This window comes from Moschus berezovskii, chromosome 16 (genome assembly GCF_049115385.1).
Source record: "Moschus berezovskii isolate FMDL1 chromosome 16, NW_MosBer_1.0, whole genome shotgun sequence".
Taxonomy (NCBI): domain Eukaryota; kingdom Metazoa; phylum Chordata; class Mammalia; order Artiodactyla; family Moschidae; genus Moschus; species Moschus berezovskii.
The window spans coordinates 59,168,333-59,189,214 of NC_142475.1; the positions used below are offsets into that span (position 1 = coordinate 59,168,333).

The 20,882-nt window shown below is 50.2% G+C and overlaps 2 protein-coding genes across 5 annotated transcripts in view; one reads left to right on the plus strand and one right to left on the minus strand.

Moving 5' to 3' along the window:
• The window catches only part of TG (thyroglobulin), a 240,814-nt gene that overhangs the window by 57,828 nt on the left and 162,104 nt on the right, over nt 1–20,882 (minus strand). The gene's annotated exons all lie outside the window — the stretch shown is intronic.
• Nucleotides 3,893–20,882, plus strand: part of SLA (Src like adaptor) — a 37,254-nt gene continuing 20,264 nt past the window's right edge. For 2 of the 4 annotated variants that reach the window (XM_055432363.2, XM_055432366.2), the window contains exon 1: nt 15,769–15,946. In XM_055432363.2, the coding sequence (XP_055288338.2) occupies nt 15,769–15,946 (178 nt within the window). Of the gene's footprint in view, nt 4,091–5,251; nt 5,299–15,768; nt 15,947–20,882 lie in introns of those variants that run through there. The other 2 variants (XM_055432365.2, XM_055432364.2) reach the window with 2 other exon arrangements.

A 20,882-nucleotide genomic window follows, 5' to 3' on the forward strand; every position in this document is an offset into this window, starting at 1 on the left:
TTTTTCCTCCTGAAAACACTGTCAGCTCCAAGAAGCACCCCCCAGGGAAACACAAAGATTCTGAGGATACACATTCAGGTGCCATACTAGCTGGACAATTCAGCTCATCCACATGGACCATTTACCCAGCTCCGGAGATGGTTCCAGAAACATGAACAGCTCCCAACTCCCAGAAAACAATAGAGTCTGATATCTCCCAGATGATTTTCAAGGTTAGCTCATCCTCCCCAGAGGTGAAGAGTCAATATTCACAGGCCATGCGCTTTTTGTTCAGAAAGCAGATCCATCACCTTCATTTATTTGTGATGCATGGGTGTGGCCCATCTGGGGGGCAGGCTCGGTGCTGGGCTCATGGTCTGTGTTAGATCTGCCCCTCCTCTCCCCAGCGTATGCTCCACTTTGAAAGGAAAGAGGGGGAGGCATATTCTGTGGTTCCCGCATCCCCACCCCCGCCAGACACCTTGCACTATGCTAGGTAATCTATGCACATCCTCCTATGGACCTCATGCTGGAGAAGTGGGCTTGGTTCCTGCTTGGTTTGGGAGAACTGCAGGCAGGTGGGGAAGTGACACCTGGCTCTCGATGACACTAAGTGTGTAAAGCTAGCATTTACAAAGGAGAACGTTTCATTTCAATGAGATGATGACTGCACAGAAGTAGAAGGAAATTAGTCAAGCAAATCTCAACATACAGGGTCATCTTGCTAATTTGCCCGTGGACATTAGCCTGAGTCCTAATAGCTCATAGACAGAGTACTAGAGCAGAGACATCACTTTGCAGACAAAGGTCTGTCTAGTCAAAGCTATGGTTTTTCCAGGAGTCATCTATGGATGTGAGAGTTGGACCATAAAGAAGGCTGAGTGCCGAAGAACTGATGCTTTAGAACTGTGGTGTTGGAGAATACTTTTGAGAGACCCTTGGACAGCAAGAAGATCAAACCAGTCAATCCTAAAGGAAATCAACCCCGAATATTCACTGGAAGGACTGATGCTGAACCTAAAGCTCCAATATTTGGCCACCTGATGAGAAGAGCCAACTCACTGGAAAAGACCCTGATGCTGGGAAAGACTGAAGGCAGGAGGAGAAGGGGGAGACAGAAGATGAGATGGTTTGATGACAACACCGACTCAATGGACATGAGTTTGAGTGAACTCCAGGAGATAGTGGAGGACAGGGAAGGCTGGCGTGCTGTGGTCCATGGGGTCACAGAGTCAAAAGCGACTGAGCGACCAAACAACAATAATATAACAGTTCATTAACTCAAAAAGCTCTCGAAATCAGCTGATTTTACACTCACGGATCTGGATGTCTCCATGTGTTCTTGTAGTGAGGTTGCCAGGCACGTGGTCACTCAGCCAGGGCTGATCCCATTCTTAACTTAAGGACCTCGGTGGGTGTGTCCCCTGCCAAGTGTGGGCTCCGACCTCCACACCAGCCCTCAGCCTGGGCCACAGCCCGGGATTCTTTGAAGTGCAGTTGACAGCTTCAGGTACATTTTCTCAAACAGACCCCATTTCCATGCAGTCACCCCAGGGGTGAAAGGAAGGTCATGAAACAGCAAGGCCAGGGCAAGTGGACAGCAGCTCCAGGTCACCAGTGGAAATGGGCAGAGAGGATCCTGCCACCCGGGCTCCCATGGCTCCCAGTTCTGGGCCTCTCCTTCTGCAGCAGCCTCTCCTGGGCACCGACCACTCCCTTTGATGAAGACCCATCTATGGTCCCTGCCTGCCTGCTGTCAGCCTCCACCATCAGACAACTGGGAACTCCCTTAAGCCCACCGTGTTTTTTCTCCCCATCCCCTAAAGTCTGCAGGAGCCTCTAACCCTCTAACTTGTTCCGGGGTGGTCCTTTTCCTCCTGGAGCCTCAGGCCATGGCACAGAGAGTGCCTTCCTCTCCCACTTCCACACTGGCCATTTTCCTCTCCTTACAGAGTCACCAGAACTGATAGCTGTGTAGCAGGGCAGGGCTTTCATGCACGGCTGAACTCCAATGCCTAGAAAATGTCATTGAATAAATAATTGAATGAAGGAATGAGTTCAGAGTCTAACTCATAATTGATGCTCAATAAATATTTTTTGACAAGTTGCCTAAAGCTTCATACCTCTTAACTATCAATCTAAACCCCTGTTACTCCTCTGGGTGAGTTCAGGGGGAAAAGTCCACTTCTGTTTCTCCCCGCCTGCCTGCTCCTCCCCTTCAAGGCCAAGCACCCAGCCAGTCTTTGCAACATTTCCTCTGCCCCTTCCCAGGGTGCCCCGCGCAGCACAGGGACTCTCAGAAGTCGTCTAAGGAAGCATCTCTCTAGTACAGAGCCCCTGCTAAATTTAGAAGCAGCCCTGGTGTTTTGAATTCATCTTCGATCACAACAGTGAGAGAGGTTTCTAAATGACTGTCCCCGCTGGCCGTGTCATTCCCACCAGGTTGGGGCCGTGCCATCAGTCCCAGACACTGACCTGACTCTGCTTGGGGACCAGCTGGGTGACGTTGGGCAGATCATTGGATGCTCTGTCTCCTCTTGAAGTGGGAGGTGGACCAAGGCTCTCAGAGGGCCATGAAGCAGGTCACCTGGCATTCTGAGCTCACCCAGGCAACTCCATGACATGCTGTCTGGAGCCAGCGTTCCAGCAGCTTCCATCTCGACCACCAACAAGCCCTTGGGCTCCATGTGTTGGGCTTTCCTGATTGAGACCAGCATACTATGAGTTGTGTCCGACTCTTTGTGACCCCTTGGACTATAGCCCAACAGGCTCCTCTGTCCATGGGATTCTCCAGGCAAGAAAGAACACTGGAGTGGCTTGCCATTTCCCTCTCCAGGGCATCTTCCCTACCCAGGGGTCGAACCAGCATCTATTGCACCTCCTGCATTGGCAGGCAGATTCTTTACCACTGTACCACCTGGGAAGCATGCTATGAATAGGGAGATACATACCATTACTTAAAAAATTTCAGACCCACCACGAAGTTGAAATAGTACAATGCACATATTCCCTTCACCTAAACTGACCAAGCATGAACATTTTGCCACATTTGCTTTCTGTCTTTCTCATTCATTTTCTCTTTGTGTGTGCATGTCTCTTTTTTTTTTTTTGAACTATTTGAACATTAAAGACAGCATGCCTCTTGACCTCTAAATACATTAGCATGGAGCTCCTAAAAATTAGCACATTCTTCACGTAACTCTGTGTCATTATCATACCCAAGAAAACAAGCACTGACACAAATGGTCTGATAATGCAGTCTGTATTTGAACACCCCTACCTCCATCCCAGGCGAGCTCTTTCAGTCCTTCTCCCTTGATCCAGGAGCTAGTCAGGCATCATACATTCAATTACCATGTTTCCTTAGGCAACTTTCATCAGGAACCTAGGACAGCTGACTATTTTTCATAACCTTTCTAGTTTTATAACCTTTCATAACCTTTCTAGTTTCTTCCGGTTGTAGCACCAGCCAGCCAAGGGGTGGTATGCCTCCCCTGGGAAGGCTGGTGGGCTGCTCCTTTCTGTAAAGGGTCTTTGAGGCCCATTATTTCAATCCTCTGCCAATTAAAAACTTTTCTACAGTGGAGCCAAGACCAGAAGCTTTGCTCGGGGCCCACTGGGCAGTGACATCAAGAACCTGAGAAGAGAGAAGCAGCTGAGGCTTCTGAGCCTCGGCCCCCTTGGTCCCAGTGAGCTTTAGACCATGAGAGCATCCTCTCAACCTCCTCTGCCTTTTAATTAGAGACAAATGTCCCTATGTCTGAAAGCAGAGCATGGCCCGGACACTTAGAATCAAGCTGCCCATATTCCCAAGTGCTTTGCAAAAAAAAAAAGAACAGTGTTGCTATCTGCCCTGTCCTTACAAAGAGAAGTCTGCTCGGCGTGGTTGCTGAAAACAGGAACCTGTCTCCTGCAAGCCCGCGCCTTCCTTGTTTCTAGCAGAGGAAGTGGCAGCCGGTTTAGCAACTGTGCTTCTCGATAGCATGGGCTCCTCTGCACCGGCGGAGGCTCACTCTACCACGGAAGTAGCAGCTGATGGAGCGGTGGTGACAGCGCTCCTGATGGTCCCTCCTCTGCGACTCCCAGGGGAGACTGTGCCCAGCTGTTGAAGGTATCTGGGGGGACGTGGCAGGGGGCTTTGGAGGGGAGGTGTCGGGACCCCTGAGACACACAGCTGGCAGTGGGTGGACTTTCTAGAGACAGACGTTCTCTGGGAAGACAGGCAGAAGCAGGTCTAAGTGAGGCTCAGTGGCTGCTGAGTTGTAGCTGCTCACTGATGGGGAACTCCAGGAAGGGCTGGGAGAGCTCAGACTGGGCACGCTCACTCCAGAAGGAGATCTTCCAGCCACAGAACATTCTAACACAGGAGGCTTCTCACTGTGGACACTCCAGCTTGCTATTAGACTTTCTAGAAGTATATCTGTAGGTGAGACATTTAAATCTCTCCAGGCCTTCATTCTCTCCTCTGGGAAGTGGGAATAATGGTACACAACTCACACAGGTATTGGGCAGATTCAACGAGCTAACATATGCAAAGTGCCCGGGCCATTTTCAGACACACAGTAGGGGCTCAGTAAAATGCTATCGGCATGGAGTCATAACGTCTGTAACTGGAGCCCAGGCAGGTGGACATCACCGTAGTGCTTCTAGGTATCTGGGGTGCCAACAATGACTGATGGTAATAAACAACAAGAATCCCAGTAGGTGAGATTTTTACGGTGCGTATGATTAAATCAGAGGCAAACATGGGAGGCGTATAAAAATCTGAAAATAAAATGCAAGCATTAAGAAATATTTTGGAGAACTAGAATGTTCTAAGGAATATGGCACACTCCTTATCCTGCTAGGTTCTTCCATGTCCAGACAGCCTGGTGTGTCTGGGAAATGACCTGGGTTTTGGCCTCAGAATGTCCTGAATCGGGGTTGTGCATGCAGTGTGAAGGGATGGGGTCTGCCCAGCTGAGTGGCAGGGGAGGCATGTTGCATGAAAAGTTATTCTCCTGCAATCTTTCTAACAATCCTGTTAAGATTACCGTGATTATTTGCTTCCAACAAATGAGAAAATGAGGCTTAGAGAGGTTAAGTGATTCATCCAAGTCACACAGCTGGTGAGAGGCTCTGAGGGCTCCGAGGGCTCCAAAGGCTGAGACAGGGGAGGAAGAGCCCCACCTAAGTGAGCCGAAGTGTGGGAAGGGCAAAAGTGTGTATTTAAAGCAGTGCTCGTTGCATTAAGAGAAGTATGCTCCATCGACTGCAGAGTGTCTTTCTGTAGGTTGCTGTGAGATGCAGTACTGGGCTGTGGTTCTTTCAAAAATAGAGGTAAGCTCAAGTAAAATTTCTGGCAAAATTTGGTACAAACTATAGTCTTCAGTTGGGAAAATGTTATTCAAGAGTACTTAAGGAACTTTCCTAGTGTTCCAGTAGCTAAGACTCTGAGTTCCCAATGCAGGGAGCCTGGGTTTGATCCCTGGTCAGGGAACTAGATTCCACATGCTGCACCTAAGACCCTGTGCAGCCGAATAAGTAAATGAATATTCAAAAAAGAGTGCTTAACAGGCTCTGAAATGTATAATGGTAATAACAGGGGAAAAATCTATGGAATAGGCTGAAAGCTATTTAGACTCTCGTGTCTTAAAGCAGATCTAGAATCAGGGAAGTAAGGCCAGGAAAACCTATTATTTTAATCAGCTCCACCTGGGCCAACATTCTGGGTTGGTTGCCAGTGAACTCACTGTGTGACTCTGGGCAAGTCGCTTTGCCTATCTGAGTGTTTGATTTTTCCTCTTATTATAATAAAAAGAAGACCAGCTTCCTTATATGTTTGTAAAAAGTTTAAATTATATACAATATATGAGGTGAGGTGAAGTGATGTCGCTCAGTCGTGTCCAACTCTTTGCGACCCCGTGGACTGTAGCCTACCAGGCTTCTCTGTCCATGGGATTCTCCAGGCAAGAATACTGGAGTGGGTTACCATTTCCTTCTCCAGGGGATCTTCCCAACCCAGGGATTGAACCCGGGTCTTCCACATTGGAGGCAGACGCTTTAACCTCTGAGCCACCAGGGAAACCCATACGATATGTAGTGGATGCTAAATACTAAATAGCAGCGACTATCATTCCTAACCCAGACAATTAAAGCACCCAAGTTACTTGTGTATCCATCAGCAGCAAACAGTAGCGGGCAGTGTTCAATACGCCAGGTCAAATGGCACAGCCGATGACCTGGTGATTCCTTTCTCAGTTTTTCTGAATGCTTATTTCTACCTGGTGGTCCTCCATCTCGCTTAAGTGAAACAGCTATAGGTAGGTTTGTATTGCACTGAAATCATCTTCCTAATACAGGAAGAAAAAAAAATTTCCCCACTCTGAGTTTCGAGAGCTGGCAATGTATTTCCAAGGGGAGTGGGTCTTCCTTAAAGACTTAGAAATTATTCATCTTGGTAAACCCCAGTCAGATTCCTGCATTAATAGATGCTGCTGGGTTTTAATTTTTCATCTGACATTCAGCAAGAATTTATTCCCCCAGCTCTGAGAGAAGCTGGAGCTTAAAATTCTCATTAAAATTTTCCAGCATATCAAGCTAGAGCCTTTGGTTCTTGTCAGCAACCCCAGGGCCCTGTTAATACATTTATCCATCCGTCTGTCCACCCACTCATCCATCCATCCATCCTTCCCTAATGAATAATTAATTGAGGGTGTACCCTCTGACTGATTTCCTCTCCTCCCACCTCCCCAAGAGTTCCAAAGGAAATAGGTTCACTGGGTCCCGACCACTTCCTCCCATCTGAGAACCACCAGTGGGGAGGCAGTTCATTTCGTTATGGTAACTGGAGCTACAGACAGAAACCGTGGGGCCTCCAAGAGGCTCATTTGTTGCCAAACAGCCTTGCAAAGTCATACTTCCCTCCTTGGCACCTTCCAGGCAACTGGGACCATGGCTGGGGGACTCAGGGTGGGGGTGGGGGTAGGTGGGGAGACTCCAGGAGCTTCAAACCAAAGTGGGAATTGTCCCCTCGATGGTCCTTGAGGGAAAGGCCCACCCTGAGAGAATAGGGCTGCCCCTGAGAGCACAGCCCTGCCTGCCTGCACTGTGCTGGGTACTCTCCAGGTGATATTTTTAGCCACTCGACTGAATGCAGTGAGCCCTTACTATGTGCCAGGCACCTGCTAGGTAATGATTTCTCATTGAGCAATAGATTAAAGAAAGGATCACGTGCTCAGGGAGTTTATAACCTGGGGCTGTTGAAGACACGAATCGATAACTAGGAACTGTGGTGTGAGTCGTGACGGGGCCAGAACCCTGGACAGAGGGCAGAGGGGAACCTGTTGTCAGTGAAGTCTTTACCTTTAATTCTCACATTAACCCTTGGAGGCAGCCACGTTCCTTCTCAGAGTACAAATGTGCCATCTCCCCCTACTCTTCTGGACTCCCAGACCCTCCAAATCATGTGGACAATCAGCTTAAAGATTACACCTTCTGAATAGAACTTGGAAGAGCCTGGCAGGTCAGAAACCCACTTCCCAATACGCTGCTTTAGCAATATACCGACTGGTCTATCTACTGAGCAGCTATGATGCAACTGACCTCGTAGCATACAAGAGCAGTGCCGCGATCTTGTCATGAAAAGGGGTCGATTTAGCTTTATGCAACCCTCTGTCCACTTCCTTATGACTCAGAGCAGAGGACTTAAGAGCTGGGCTCCGGAGCCAGACGCCTGGGTTCAAACCGTGTCTGCTCTCTTACCAGCCCGCTGATAAACCCAGACAAGCTATGCAAACACTCTGGCTTTGGTTTCCCCAGTCCCTCAAGAGGCCTAATGGCCGTGGTGTGTCTCTCCTGGGCACAGGGTCTCCTCAGTTTTCATCTCTTCCTTTTCTTTCCCTTTGGAACATCTAGGGTGTTTCCGGTCTGAGTGAACACAGACCTCTGTCTTCACAGCACTTACGGTCACTCATCAAACCACCACACAAGTGAGTGTTAGAATCATAATCCACTTTACAGGCAAGGCAGGTGACCCTGAGCAGGTAAGAATGAAACCCTGAGCTGAGAAAGTGTAGCTTCGGGGGTCTCCACCACAGGCATCTGCAAGTGATTCACCTGCGGCTCAGCACACACAAAGGCCGTTAAGAAACAAAAGAACAATTTCCGTCTCCTTTGATAAGCTCGTGAGTGAGCCGCGCTGGTGGTTCATGTATCTGTACAAAGAGCAAACCCAAGTCTTGCTGGGAAAAGTGATGCAATAGAGGAACCCCTAACTTCACCACGCCCGGGCCCAGGCGTCCAGATACCCTCTCGCCTATCCATCTGCGTCACCATTGACCTCCACCTTCTGATGAGACCTGAATTTCCTGGGCATCTACGTTCGAAATGAAAAGCCCATTTCGCCTTCACTCCTTTCCCATTCTGTGCAATTGTGTATCTCTGTGATCTAACATCCAAAGAATTGGCTTTCTAACTGCTTGCTCATTGCCAAGATCTGTGATTGTCAGCTTGTAGGTTATGTGGGTATCTAGGACCTGGCCTGATTTCATTTGTAACGTGGTTTTTGTCAGGAAGGGTTCGGTGTTCAACAGACTCACAGACTGGGAGGTACCATATCCCACGAGCCCTGTGTATTGTTGGGGGCGGGGAGGGGGGTGGTCACTCTGAGTATGAAAAGCTGATTTAGGAAAAAAAAAAATGGGGAAATTTTTAATTTTTATATCAGTGAGACGTTAAAGCCATGCCAGGAATAACTATATTGTTCACCTCTCCATGCTGGACACTGCTTTTTACGGATCCTGCTAGGCCTGGGGTCAAGGTGCTCACTTGGAGCACATTTACTGCTGTCAGAGAAATGAGCAGCAGAGCGCTCACTCCCCCCGCAACACACGCACACACCCGGCAATGTGCTAATCTTGTAACACAGACTCTCTAATCCTCACTTGTGAAAACTCAGCAAGGAAGCTATGGCTAAGCTCAGTTTTAAAACAGTAATGAACAAAAAGCAGTGGAAAGAAGTTTAGCGACCTTCTTAAGAAGTGGCACTGAAATATGCCTCAGCACCAAGAGGTCCCAACTCTGGATTCTTCTGACATCCTAAAACGACCGTAAAACGTTTTCTAGGATGTGTCTATCCTGGTCTCAGGGTAAAGCTGAGACTCCCTGTTATCCTGAGGGTATATAAGATCCTCTTCTGGACACCCAAGGGTGAAAGGAACATAGGCTCGTGGACACGTGGGTCAATGCTGATAAATGGTCAGTGGCTCTTTGTGGCGGGAAGAGTGCTGTATGGTTGGGGGGGTGCGGGTCACAGCACTTATCCAAAATTACTGAGCGGCCTTGAGAACACGGCTTGCCCTCTCTGAGCCTTTTCTTTGTAACTGAGGACACTGAACTGCTCATCTCCAGTTGGTACTTTATGGTGCTCTAGGGTCAGAGAGTCCTCTCTGGAGAAGTAAAGGGGCAGGGAGTGCTGAGCCCCAACCCCCAATAAGCCTGCTTTTATCTATTTTACATGTTGAGCCTTCTGGGGAAACTTTGTTAGAACAGGTTTCACCAGCTGGCTGGACTGCAGGCTCCTTGTCTGCAGAGGGGCAGGAGAACGAGACAGGCCTGGGGGCAGGGAGGATGGGCCTGTGGCTGTGTCTGCCCGGCAAGGAGAGCTGGGAACCATGCGGGTCACAGGGCTGGCACACCTGCCGAGCGAGGTCAGGATGTGGTGGGGTGCCCCCGGAAATCCTGAGAGATTTTTGGCAGGGGAGCCAACCGATGCTAAGGTCCTGGCCCAGTTCCTAGGGCCCCTGCTGCGGCTGGCAGACCGCAGGCAGCCCTGAGCAAGTCCCAGGGCGGTTGGGTGGGTAGCGGGTACCACTCAGGGTGTGGGGTAGGGGGTAATTGAGACAAAAGGACCATGAGCCGTTGTCTGGCCAACCCTGTCCCCATCATCCTTGAGAACCCAAGGCCTACAGGAGGGGAGGACTGCCCGAGCTTGCCCAGTGACCTAGCTGGCCACCCAGTACCCCCGCAGGTCCAGCGGGTAAATCTGCAGTGATCCCATCTTACCACACTTGTCTCTGCTTCAGATATGACCTTAATTTAATCCTCAAAACAACCCCTCAAGGCATGGATTAGAATCTCAGATTTCTGCATTTGGAAAGGGAGGCTCAGAGAAGCGAAGCAGACTTGCTAAGGGACACACAGCTGGGAGGTCAGGGAGCTGGAATCGGAACTTCTGCTTGCCTGCATTGGAAACCCTTTATTCAAGGCACCCTCCTTCTTCCCTAGTTCTACTTCTGATTATAAAAGCAGTTCAGGCACGTGGGAGAAAAACTGGGAGATTTTAGAGGTGTAAAGAAGAAGTCAAGAAATTCACCTATAAAATCAATCCTCAGAAAGCCCTTGAAAACACCTTGGCAATAATTTCCTTTAATAGTTTTTCACATATATGCAGATGCATGTTAAAGTTTTGGGCTTTCCTGTTGGCTCAGACCGTAAAGAATCCACCTGCAATGCAGGAGATCCAAGTTTGACCACTGGGTCGGGGAGATCCCTGGAGAAGGGAATGGCTACCCATTTCAGTGTTCCTGCCTGGAGAATTCCACAGACAGGGGAACCTGGCAGGCCTTAGTCCAGGGCATCACAAAGAGCTGGATACCACTGGGCGGCTAAGCACGCACGCTAAAGTTTCATAAAATTGACATAGTATGAGTACGGCTAGTTTTTTGTTTGTCTGTTTTGTTTTGAGCTTTTTTCTCCCCATAGCGTTTATAGTTCTCCAAAACAATGCTTTGAAAGGCTGGAAAATTTTCCACACAATTCACTCCTGCCCTTCTGACCACACCAGGCCGCCTAATAGTGGCCATGACAGCTGAACCTGAGCAGACCTTAACTGGCACTTCCCTCCTGTCCTTCCTCCTCCCCCAGTTAAAACTCCAGCCCTGGGCTTCCGATCACTGCAACTTGACATCCAAGAGACCCCTGGGGACCTCCGTGTCCCCTGGACTAAAGGTCTACCCCAACGTTTATGGCCCTCAAAGCTTCCTTTGGTGACCTTTCAAAATCACTTTTGGTTGTGTTCTTGGACTAGACCCAAGGGCAGGAAAGCAGGACAGCATTTTGTGGTGGTTCTGAGAATGGGTTTGGGAGTCAGGCAGACCTGGTGTAAAGCCTGGCTTGCCTTCTTACTACTCATATAACCTTGGACAGGTCACCTAGTTCATGTCACCTAAGAGCAGGGCTCTTGCAAGAACCTGGGTGGGGAGTGTGATGTCTGTAACTTGCTGGGTGCCCGGCAGAGGAAGGGCTGACCACCCAGGGGCAGTGGTGGCGATTCTGTGGTGACTGCTGCTGTTGGGGTTCGGAGGTGATGTGTGACGAGGGCCCCCACTGGTGCCACCATGCCTTCACATCTTAGAAGCAGGTCACATGGACGGACTTTCCGCTGCCACACTCTGTGGGAGAAATATCTGATTCCAAAGGGAGGGCTGCACCCCCAAGTGAGTTCTCACCTCCCAACTGTCTCCACGCTTACCCGACTGTTCTAGACCTGCCTTCCCCGGGTTGGGGCTCCTCAAGCTGCTGCCCCCTTGTCACATATGAAGGGGTTCAGGTTACTTCCTTTCCCAGAGCGAGGTTTGGCCTTTAGGAGTACAAAGTCGATGAGATATACAGAGCGGTCCTGGGATGCTGCCCCATGAGTGGCAGGCGCTGTGTCCACCCGGTAACACAAAGCCCATGACGGAAACATCCCTGATCTGGTCAGACAGAAACTAGCCTGAGAAGGCAGGGCCCACACGCCTTGACCCCTCTATACCAGGGGTCCGCTCAAAGGGCGGCCAGCCATTTGCTGACCAGAGTCTTTTGGGGACCCGGCTTCCTCCTGGTGGAGTCGGCAGCATGGCCCTGGGGAAAGGGCAAGGGCTCTGCAGCCAGGGCCGGTAGATGGGCCCCTGCATCCCTGCTCCATGGGGTTCCAGCCCCAGGTCTGTGGGCAGGGGAGCCAACCAGCTGACCTCCACACCGAGAAGGTGAATGCAGAAATTCTGCCTCCCAGGATGCTGGGAAGATGAAAGGTGGTGGCATCTGCTCATCGCCCACACGAACCACCCTGCCTATGTCCTGAGAGGTGTAAAGACCACGCTTGTATTTTATTCCATGTAACGGGACTTCATAAGAAAGCGATGATGGGTCTTTCAGTAATCATTTTCAAAAGGTCACTGAAACTGCTGGAATTGAAAGAGGTTCAGTGGCTCTCTCTTTGGAGATCATCTTTCCCATTCATTTCATTTTTAAGAAGAGTAAACTGGGGCCCAAGTTTTCACAGAACAAAAAGCAACATGGGTTCAAAGATGGGGGAAGCAGAAGAGGCGAAGGCCGGTTTCCATCCTCTGACGTCACAAAGAAAAGGGATGAAGAAACCAAGACTGTTCGGAGCCAATGTTAATTAACTCATTTCTCTCTGGCCCTCTCCTTATTGTTTCCAGAAGCAATTATGCCTTTCAAAGCCTCACTCCCACCTCCAGCCACTGCATAAAACTGTCCCAGATTAAATCAGACCGCTCAGCCATTTCATTAGGGAAACCCCAGCTCTCAGTCTCTGGGGGCACTTTAACTCTTCTCAAATCAAAGCCTCCTTCAGATGAGTTCACTCCTCCCTGGAGATGATAGGAAGTCAGCCCCCAGACCTCCAAGGAGCAGGTGGACTGATGGGCTTTTCTGACTAGTGCGGGCGGGATAAGGAGTTTACAGCCCAGCCCAGCCCCTGTTCCTGGTGTGTGCCCATCTGCCAGACAGAAACAGGGAGAAGACCAAGAACCCAGGCTCCTAGCATCCACCCCATCTCATCTCGAGACCTTGGGTATGCTTCTTTCCTTGGATGGACCTCAGTTTTTTCATCTGTAAATGCAAGTTTCAAATCTTTTGTTTTCCTGCATTGTAGTTCCTGAGCTTCTCTGGTGGCTCATATGATAAAGAATCTGCCTGCAATGCAGGAGGGCTGGGTTCAATCCCTGGGTCGGGAAGATCCCATGGAGAAGGGGATGGCTACCCACTCCAGTATTCTTACTTGGAGAATTCCATGAACTGGGCGGCTTGGTGGGCTACAGCTCTTGGAGTCACAAAGAGTTGGACACGACTGAGCAACTAACACTTTCACTTTCATTGTAGTTCCTGAATCCCTTCAAAGAGCACACACGTCCTTGACAAGAATGATAAAGTTGTTGGAAAGAGATGAAGTTAGAATTCCCTCTGATAGAAAACGAAGTCTATCTGTGTGACTCTCCTGGAGCTGCTGATGTAGAGATGAGAGTAGGACATGATGGCTGGAGGGCATCACTTGGAAGAGGCTGAGGGAGAAGATGGACCAGGAGTGGGGCTAAGACATGCTGCAGGGAAGGGGCCCAGGCGTCTGCAGGAGTGAGAGCTCACTGCCTACTGGGCGCTCAGGGTAGGGGTGAAAGGCCCAAGCCCTGGGGTCTAGCTGATCCTGCAGACCACACATCAGGCTGCAGGGAGAGAGGGGCATTGTTCCCAATCAGAAGCAGCACTGTGGGGACCCTTGGGAGTACGAGGGGGCAAGGTGGGCACACATTTGAGTGATATCTCCATGGGGAGGCCTGCAGGGCCACTCCCCACATGTCCTGAGAGCTCCACTAGAAACCTTCGTGACCACAGACAGGGCAGCTGAGGGGCTGGGGTGACCGCGGGCTCCAGGAAGTCACTGGGAGCAGGACAGAGGCAGTAGGGCCTCTCAGGACATCTGTGCATCCCATGCGGGGCGCCGGCTCCCCAGAGCCAGTCTGCTTACTTCCCCCTTCCCTGGACAAACCTCAGGTGGGGCCCCAGAGGTGGCAGCCTTCCTGTCCACTGGGTGGGACCCCAAGGTCCCCGTTCCTCCAGGCGCTGGCTCAAGGTCCCAAACAGGAGACACAAAACTTCAGAGTAAGGCTGCGGGTCCTTCCACTGGCATGGTTTCCCCAGCACTTTCTTTGAGCACGTTTCCAGCAGTGCCTGCACTACACTGGAGACAAAGAAAATTCATCCCTGCCCACCCCATCCCCCCAAGAGCCAGGGTAATGCTTTTGAAAACTCCTGGCCTGCGGGAAGGGCCTGCCAGGGACAGAGTGCCCCCTTGGCTGTATTCGGGGAGGGGGAAGGCAAGATGGAGGAGGAAAAAGGGCCTTGATCTTGCATCAGAGCGGCCTCGCCCTTAAACTACCCTCATTGTTTCCAGTCACAAAGGCCAACAGGATCAGAATGTGGGCCTTCTCATTTGAGCACGTGGCCCATCCAGCCACACAGTCTGAGGTGCATTATAAGTTTAGAGTCTGGGCAAGTCTTGCGATTATCTTGGGAAGAACTCAATGATACTACCATCTCTCAGTCTGAGTTATAAGTGATAAACTTCATGTAACTAGTTAAAACAGATTAACTTTCAAAGGACACACTTTCTGGTTCTCCTTGTTTCACAGTAGACCACGTAGACCGCCTTCCTTGCCTTCCCCCCACCCGCTGGGAAGCGGTGCACTCCTCCCTCAGTCTCTGAAAGGCCCTGCTCTGAGAGCACTGATCTGTCTAGCATCTGAACCTGAAATGTACCGAGGAAGGATGCAAGGGTTGGATGGGCTGACTGTGGGGCCCTTTCAAACTCATAACACCTCAGTCTTAAACTGGAGACAAAGAATGGGGTGGAATGCAAGTTTCCAGGTGGGCTGGACACTGGCTGGGGGATTCTGTCTCACCAATTTTCTTTGTCCCCAGGGACAGGAATAGCTCTGTCTATAGGTGTGGACTTCCTCTGCTTCAAGCAGCCTGAGAGGACACTTCTGTGATGGAATAATTTAAGCCCCTTTCGAAAATACTTATATGATGACCCAGACTTAGATCTTCCCTCACTGTGAACTTTCAGAAAATACACTGTAAATGACAATAACTAGCAATTTTATGCCTATTAATTTTCTGCCAGGTTGTATTCTAAGTGTTTCACAGGCTTTATCTATTAATGTTGCAGCTACAACCCAATGTTGTTTTATTATTATTCCCTAAAACAGGCAGGGAAAGGTCAAGAACTTCCCCAAGGGCATCCAGCTTGCATGCGCAGAGCCAGAATTTGAACATTATGGACCGATGTTCCAGAGACTTAGCATTTGAACAGTAGGGAACAATTAAACCAGAGACTTAGCATTCTCTGTTCAAATTCCAACTTCCCCATTACATGCTGTGTGACCTTGAACAAAATCCTTCCCCTCTCTGAGACTCAGTTTCCTCTCTGCAAAATGGGGTGAGGGATGCAAGGACGCTGCGATAATCGAAGGCGGCAGCAGGTGCCGAAGCGCTGCAGCAACACAGGAAGCAGGCAGACAACAAACAGCCTGTTAGGGGTTTGCACTTGTCCCACTGCTTAGAGCATGTTGAGAAACTCCAACAGGAGAGACAGAGTGGAAAGAGAAAGTACCCATTTCTCATCCCCTTTGGGTTGCGGAGCCCCATAACTCCTGCAGGGTAAGAGCTCCGTAGGCCGGGCCCCTGGGTGTTGAGGGTCAGGGCTCAGGAGACCCTGGGGTGGGGAGTCTGAGAGGCACTCAAGCCCTCACACGAACACTGCCGGCTGCTGGCTGTCAGCCGTGCGAGGAATGGAAACTTTCTCCACCAACAACACTTGCTAGCAACTTCCCTCTCTGTGGTTTTTCTCTGTCATTCCCTTGATAAAAGAAGTAGAGCTGTGCAAATGTAACCAACATTCACGAATCTCATCTTCACATAAAAACGCCCGCCTTTCAAGAAGCGAGCGGCCTGAAAAAATGATGCAGGATGTACTCTAAACTGGGTCATTCTCCACCCAGAGGGCTCGGCACGTGGCTGACTCCCCGTGTGGATCCCCTGTGCCGTTGGCTTCGAGCGGCTTCGACAGCCTGGGGAGAGAGGAAAATGGGAAACAGCATGCGATCCACCCCGGCACCCTCCGAGAGGCCTCTGCCCAGCTCAGAGGGTAAGTCTGGCTTTTTCGGCAAAGACGGGGTGATGGGGGTGCTGACAGCTGTTAAAACAGGGTAATGGGTACATAGGGCTTCCTTATACCGTCTCTCTTGCTTTGCCTGTGTTAACGTGCTCGTGATTAAACGCTAAAAATGATCAACAATGGTGCCCTGCCAGGATGCTAAGCTGCTGGCATTTTATGAAGGAATTTCGAAGCAACTGGTTTGATCTTTTTATTTCATTTATAGGTGGGGAAACTGAGGCCTGCAGAGCAAATGCAATTTGTATATTAGCTGTTGGTAGAGTTAGATTTCCAACCAGGGGGTGTCTGGTTCTGAAGTCTAGGTTCTTTCTTACCATTCCTTGTCAACTGTGATATAATATTATGATGGGTATATTAATATTATCCTGAGTATATGATATTATCATGGGTATATAATGTTCGCATGGATATATAATTCTACAAAACCTCTGCCAGAACATTTTCAGCGTAACTTGATGAAGCTAGCCACCAGTCCTAGGAAATCTTCCTGAAAATAAAGGAATCTTTGTGAGCATCTGTAGGACAGCAGGGACCAGGTGGTCTAGAAGGAGGGCATAGTGTGGTGGGTTAATCGAGGATGACAGGAACCAGCTTTCTCCAGACATGCAAGGCTGAGCCAGACTCTCGAAGCCACGGTCATTCAAGGATGGCCCAAGAGCTGGGAGGTGGACACTGGCAAGCAGAGACAGAGGCTGAGAGTAAACCCATGGCTTAGAGGTGCGGGTGGCCGCTAACACCCTCACCTTTATTTCCTATGACAACAGTGAGGATGTACGTATGGGTCCCTTTAGGGAGTCAGAAAGGGGATGGTCAGGTTGGGTGATCCATCAGCGTCTCCAGGGTGAATCTTGGGGGCTTTGGGACACTTGGACCACCCACCTTCTATCACAGCACCCGGAGTCCGATCCCCCTCTCCTAAGGGGTGACCCCACCTGGTGCCCCCATATGCCTTGCAGCACTAAACTGGGCCAAGTTCACAAGCACAGATGCCCAGTACAATGTCTGCTAAGCACAGCTCCACATGAGCGGGGACAAAGCCAGACCAAGCCCTGTCTCCCCACTTGCAGCTTACTCCATGACGTCTGTGACCCACTGAAAAAGGAGCCACCTTCTCATTTCTTCCAAAATGGAGACACTCTGTATCCATGGTCTCATGATTCCTCAGATGCCCCCAGGTGACTGCGCAGAGACCCTCCTGTTCCATCTTTGCTCAAATCAGATGCAGGGCAATTCTAGTGAGCCTCCTGTCCATCTCCACAATACCCTTCCCCAGATCTAAGGGGGAAGACGCTGAGATGTTCCCCCCACCCCCCGCCAACACCCCGCCCGAGAAAGGAGGCGGAGCTGCGTGACTGGGGGCGGGAGTGTGTGCGACCGGGGAAAGTTCTGAGCTGTGTGCAGTTGTGCAGAGTGGCTGCGCCTGAGATCCTCTCCCACCTTCTCCCAACCAGCTCATGTCAGTCTCCTGCTCTGACCGTGGCCACTTCTAGAAAAGCGATTCTCCCAGGCCCGGGGCCCCGGCTGCTTGTGGGAGGCACCACCCAGGAGCCCATCTTGTGAGGTCGCCTCTCCCACCACGGGGGTGGCGGGGGTGGCATGCTTGAGCGAACTCCATGAAAACACAGGCCTCCAAGGACTTGCCCATTTGCCTTTATTTTCTCAATGCAAATCATCATGAAATAAGTTTCTCTTTTTCCACTGTGTGGGTGGGAGGACGCCTCTAGAGAAGAGGGCCAGGGGTCTCCCCGACCCTCCGCCTCCTGGTTCCGAGAATTCCCCAGGTGGTACCCGGTTTGCAATCCAGGCAACCACATCAAGTGCTGGCAGCCAGTGGCTTTTCCATCCCCCACCCCTGAAAAGTTTCCTTTGTGATCAGTCCTAACTTGATTTCCTCTTTCCTCTGACACCTACTTGAATAAGGGATGAGGTGGTAAGGTTGATGCTAAGTGAATTAGTCTCGATTCAAATGATGTAAAGAAGGCGGGTTTGCACGGAACAAGCACCTTTCAGCCAACACTCCTGCTTACTCATCTGATTGGTCTCAAGGACCCAGGAGGTCTCCCGGGAGCAGATTCTTTAGGCCAACAGCCCCACGCTCCATATACGGATGAGCAAGAGGCCAACAATGTGGAGTTCTAGACAAACAGGTGTTCTGAGCAGGACTGTGAATGCCTGGGAATATGGATTTGCCCATTTGTTTTCTCCTCAACTAAGCTTTCCAGACTATTCCTGATTAGTTCCCAGAGACAAGTATCATAAAACCCAGAGAGACAGCAGGGCTTGCTGGAAATAGGGCAGATCTCAGAGGCAGTGACCTTGCTGGGCTTCTGGTATTGTCCTGCAGGGGCTCCCAGACCATAGCGAAGTCACTCAGCCTCTCACGAGGCAGGCTGTCAATGGAGATCAGAGTAATTCTTCCCCAACAGTGATGAGAGCACAAAGCAGCTACCTGATACATGTGGGTGGAAGCACTCCTTTTTTAAACTCCATTTGAGGTTACCTGATGGCACTAGGCTGTGTCTAAATGGCCTTCCCCCTGCCCCACCCCGGAAAAAATTTTAAAGTGGGGATTCCGTGACTTGTTCCCAAATTATCCCAAAGAGCTCATTTTCTCTGCAAATTCTATGCATGGTTCAGACTTCAGTTTGGGGCCAGACGCAGGTGGAACAAAGTTGAGTAAGACCCAGGGAATTCCCAAAGAGCTAGGAAATGGCATATTTCCACCCTAAAAAGAGAATTCAGTCACCTTGCTGTGATCTTTTTCCCCTCCCTGTTTCTAACCTTCTTATCTCCCGGACCTAAAGTGAGATCTCACTGGCAGAGGTGGTAACACAAACCCAGACACTGCTCAGACCCCTCTCTCTCTGCAAGGTGGAAAGAATGCTAAACTGCATTTACATAGCATCAAGAGGGCTGCCCAGGTGGGTGGAAAGAGGGGTGGGTGAGGCTCTGGGGAGGAAGAAGGGGCAGGCAGTCTCAGAGCCAGGGGACTACTTTTCAGTGAGTGGTGCTCAGACCACCTGCCTCAATCCCCTGGGTAACCATCAAAAATGCAGATTCCTGGACTTTCCTGGTGGTCCAGTAGCTAAGACTCCATTCTCCCAATGCAGGGGACCCAGGTTCAATCCCTGGTCAGGGAACTAGTTCCCATATGCCCCAGCTAAGCACTCACCTGTCACAGCAAAAACCAGACACAGCCAAATAAATAATTTTAAAAACACATTTTGGGGCCCCATTCTAGACCTGCTCATCAGAATCCAGGCATGGTGGGAGGGGCAGCATGCCTGATTTCCTACAAGCCTCCTGATGCCTCTTAAGCTGCCTAAAGCTTGCAGACCACAGACCTGCTGATACACCAGCATACAAGGAACAAGAGAGGAGAAGCCAGCCTGCCTCCCTCGTGTCTCTCTGTCCTTGTTTGTAAAAGGGGGAAATTCAAGTTACTTGGTGCTTATATGCACCAGTCATGAGGCCACATGCTTTAGACATATCAACCCTGGATTCTCACCTAGAGCTGAGGTTGATCCCTGTTAGCAACTCCACTTGGCAGCTGAGGAAACTGAGCGATGAGATGGTTCAGTTACTTGCCCGAGGCCATACAGCTGGGATTTGGGAAGCCAGTGGCCTGAATCTAGAGTTCCCCCATCACCCCGACACTATATGCCTGGAGGGAACGGACTTACTGAAAGGACAGGTGCTCCGAAGGATGAGGGACAGTGTGGTCGCCAGATAAAACGACACAGACACTCAAGTGGCCTTGAAAGACAGACAGAAACCCATGTCAGATCTTTACTAGAGGCACATTTCCCATCTGGTCTCACTGACTCCACTGCCGGTACATACGATGGCTTTAGGACAAACATCATTCAACTTTTACACTGAACGTATAATATTTGTACATTTCATGGATACCATGCAAATTATGACCAATCCATCAAACCTGACTTCACATTGCTTAGAATGGGATTAAAGATTTTTTCAAGTAAATTAACATTAAAAAAAAAACAACAACACTAGGCTCAGAGGGCTAGTGTTCCAGCATCCAAGGAGTTCCCTGGTGGCTCAGATGGTAGAGTCTGCCTGCAATGCAGGAGACCCAGGTTCAGTCTCTGGGTTGGGAAGATCCCCTGGAGGAGGGCATGGCAACCCATTCCAGTATTGTTGCTTGGAGAATCCCATGGGCAGAGAAGCCTGGGGTGCTGCAGTCCATAGGGTCCCCAGAGTTGGACACGACTGAAGCGACTCAACAGGCATGCAGTGTAGGTGGTGCTCAGCTGTGACCAGGAGAGCAGGCGGTCAAGAGCAGAGTCTGTGACCGCTGCTGTTAGGTTACCTGGTTCTGAAACTAGGCCCTCAACTTGCTGGTTGTGTTCTTTTGGCAAGACTCTCCACCTCAATGTCCCATCCAAGAGCCTCAGAGTCTGCTCAGTTCCACACTTGATCATCTAATTGACAGAGAAGTCAAGACCTCTCTGGGCCATTGGGTCTCACTTTCCAGCCTGTTACAAAGGATCCACAGGCACAAGTGGCCCGTGGTGACCAAGAGAACCCAGTAGCAGTGGCCTGCTATCAGGCCACTCTGCCCAGCCCTGTCTCGTTGTTTAAGTGTATGTTGGGGCCAGGGGTATTTCCTGTGAAAGATAACTAAAAGTAAGACCTGCTTTGACTCCTCCGTAGGCCATGAGTTTGAGCGTGACTCAAGAGAATGCAAAACAAGAAGCTGAGCTCACTAAGTTGGTTAACTCCTGTCCCACCATCTGCACTGAGTATCTCTGTGTCAATTCTGAAGCCACAGTTAAATCAGCTTTTGTCCCAATTTGTCATGAGTCAAAGGTCAACTGGGCAGAGCTTGGTAACTAAGTCCCAAAAGGAGCAAAGCGGCTTCGTGACCTCACCATGTGCTTGG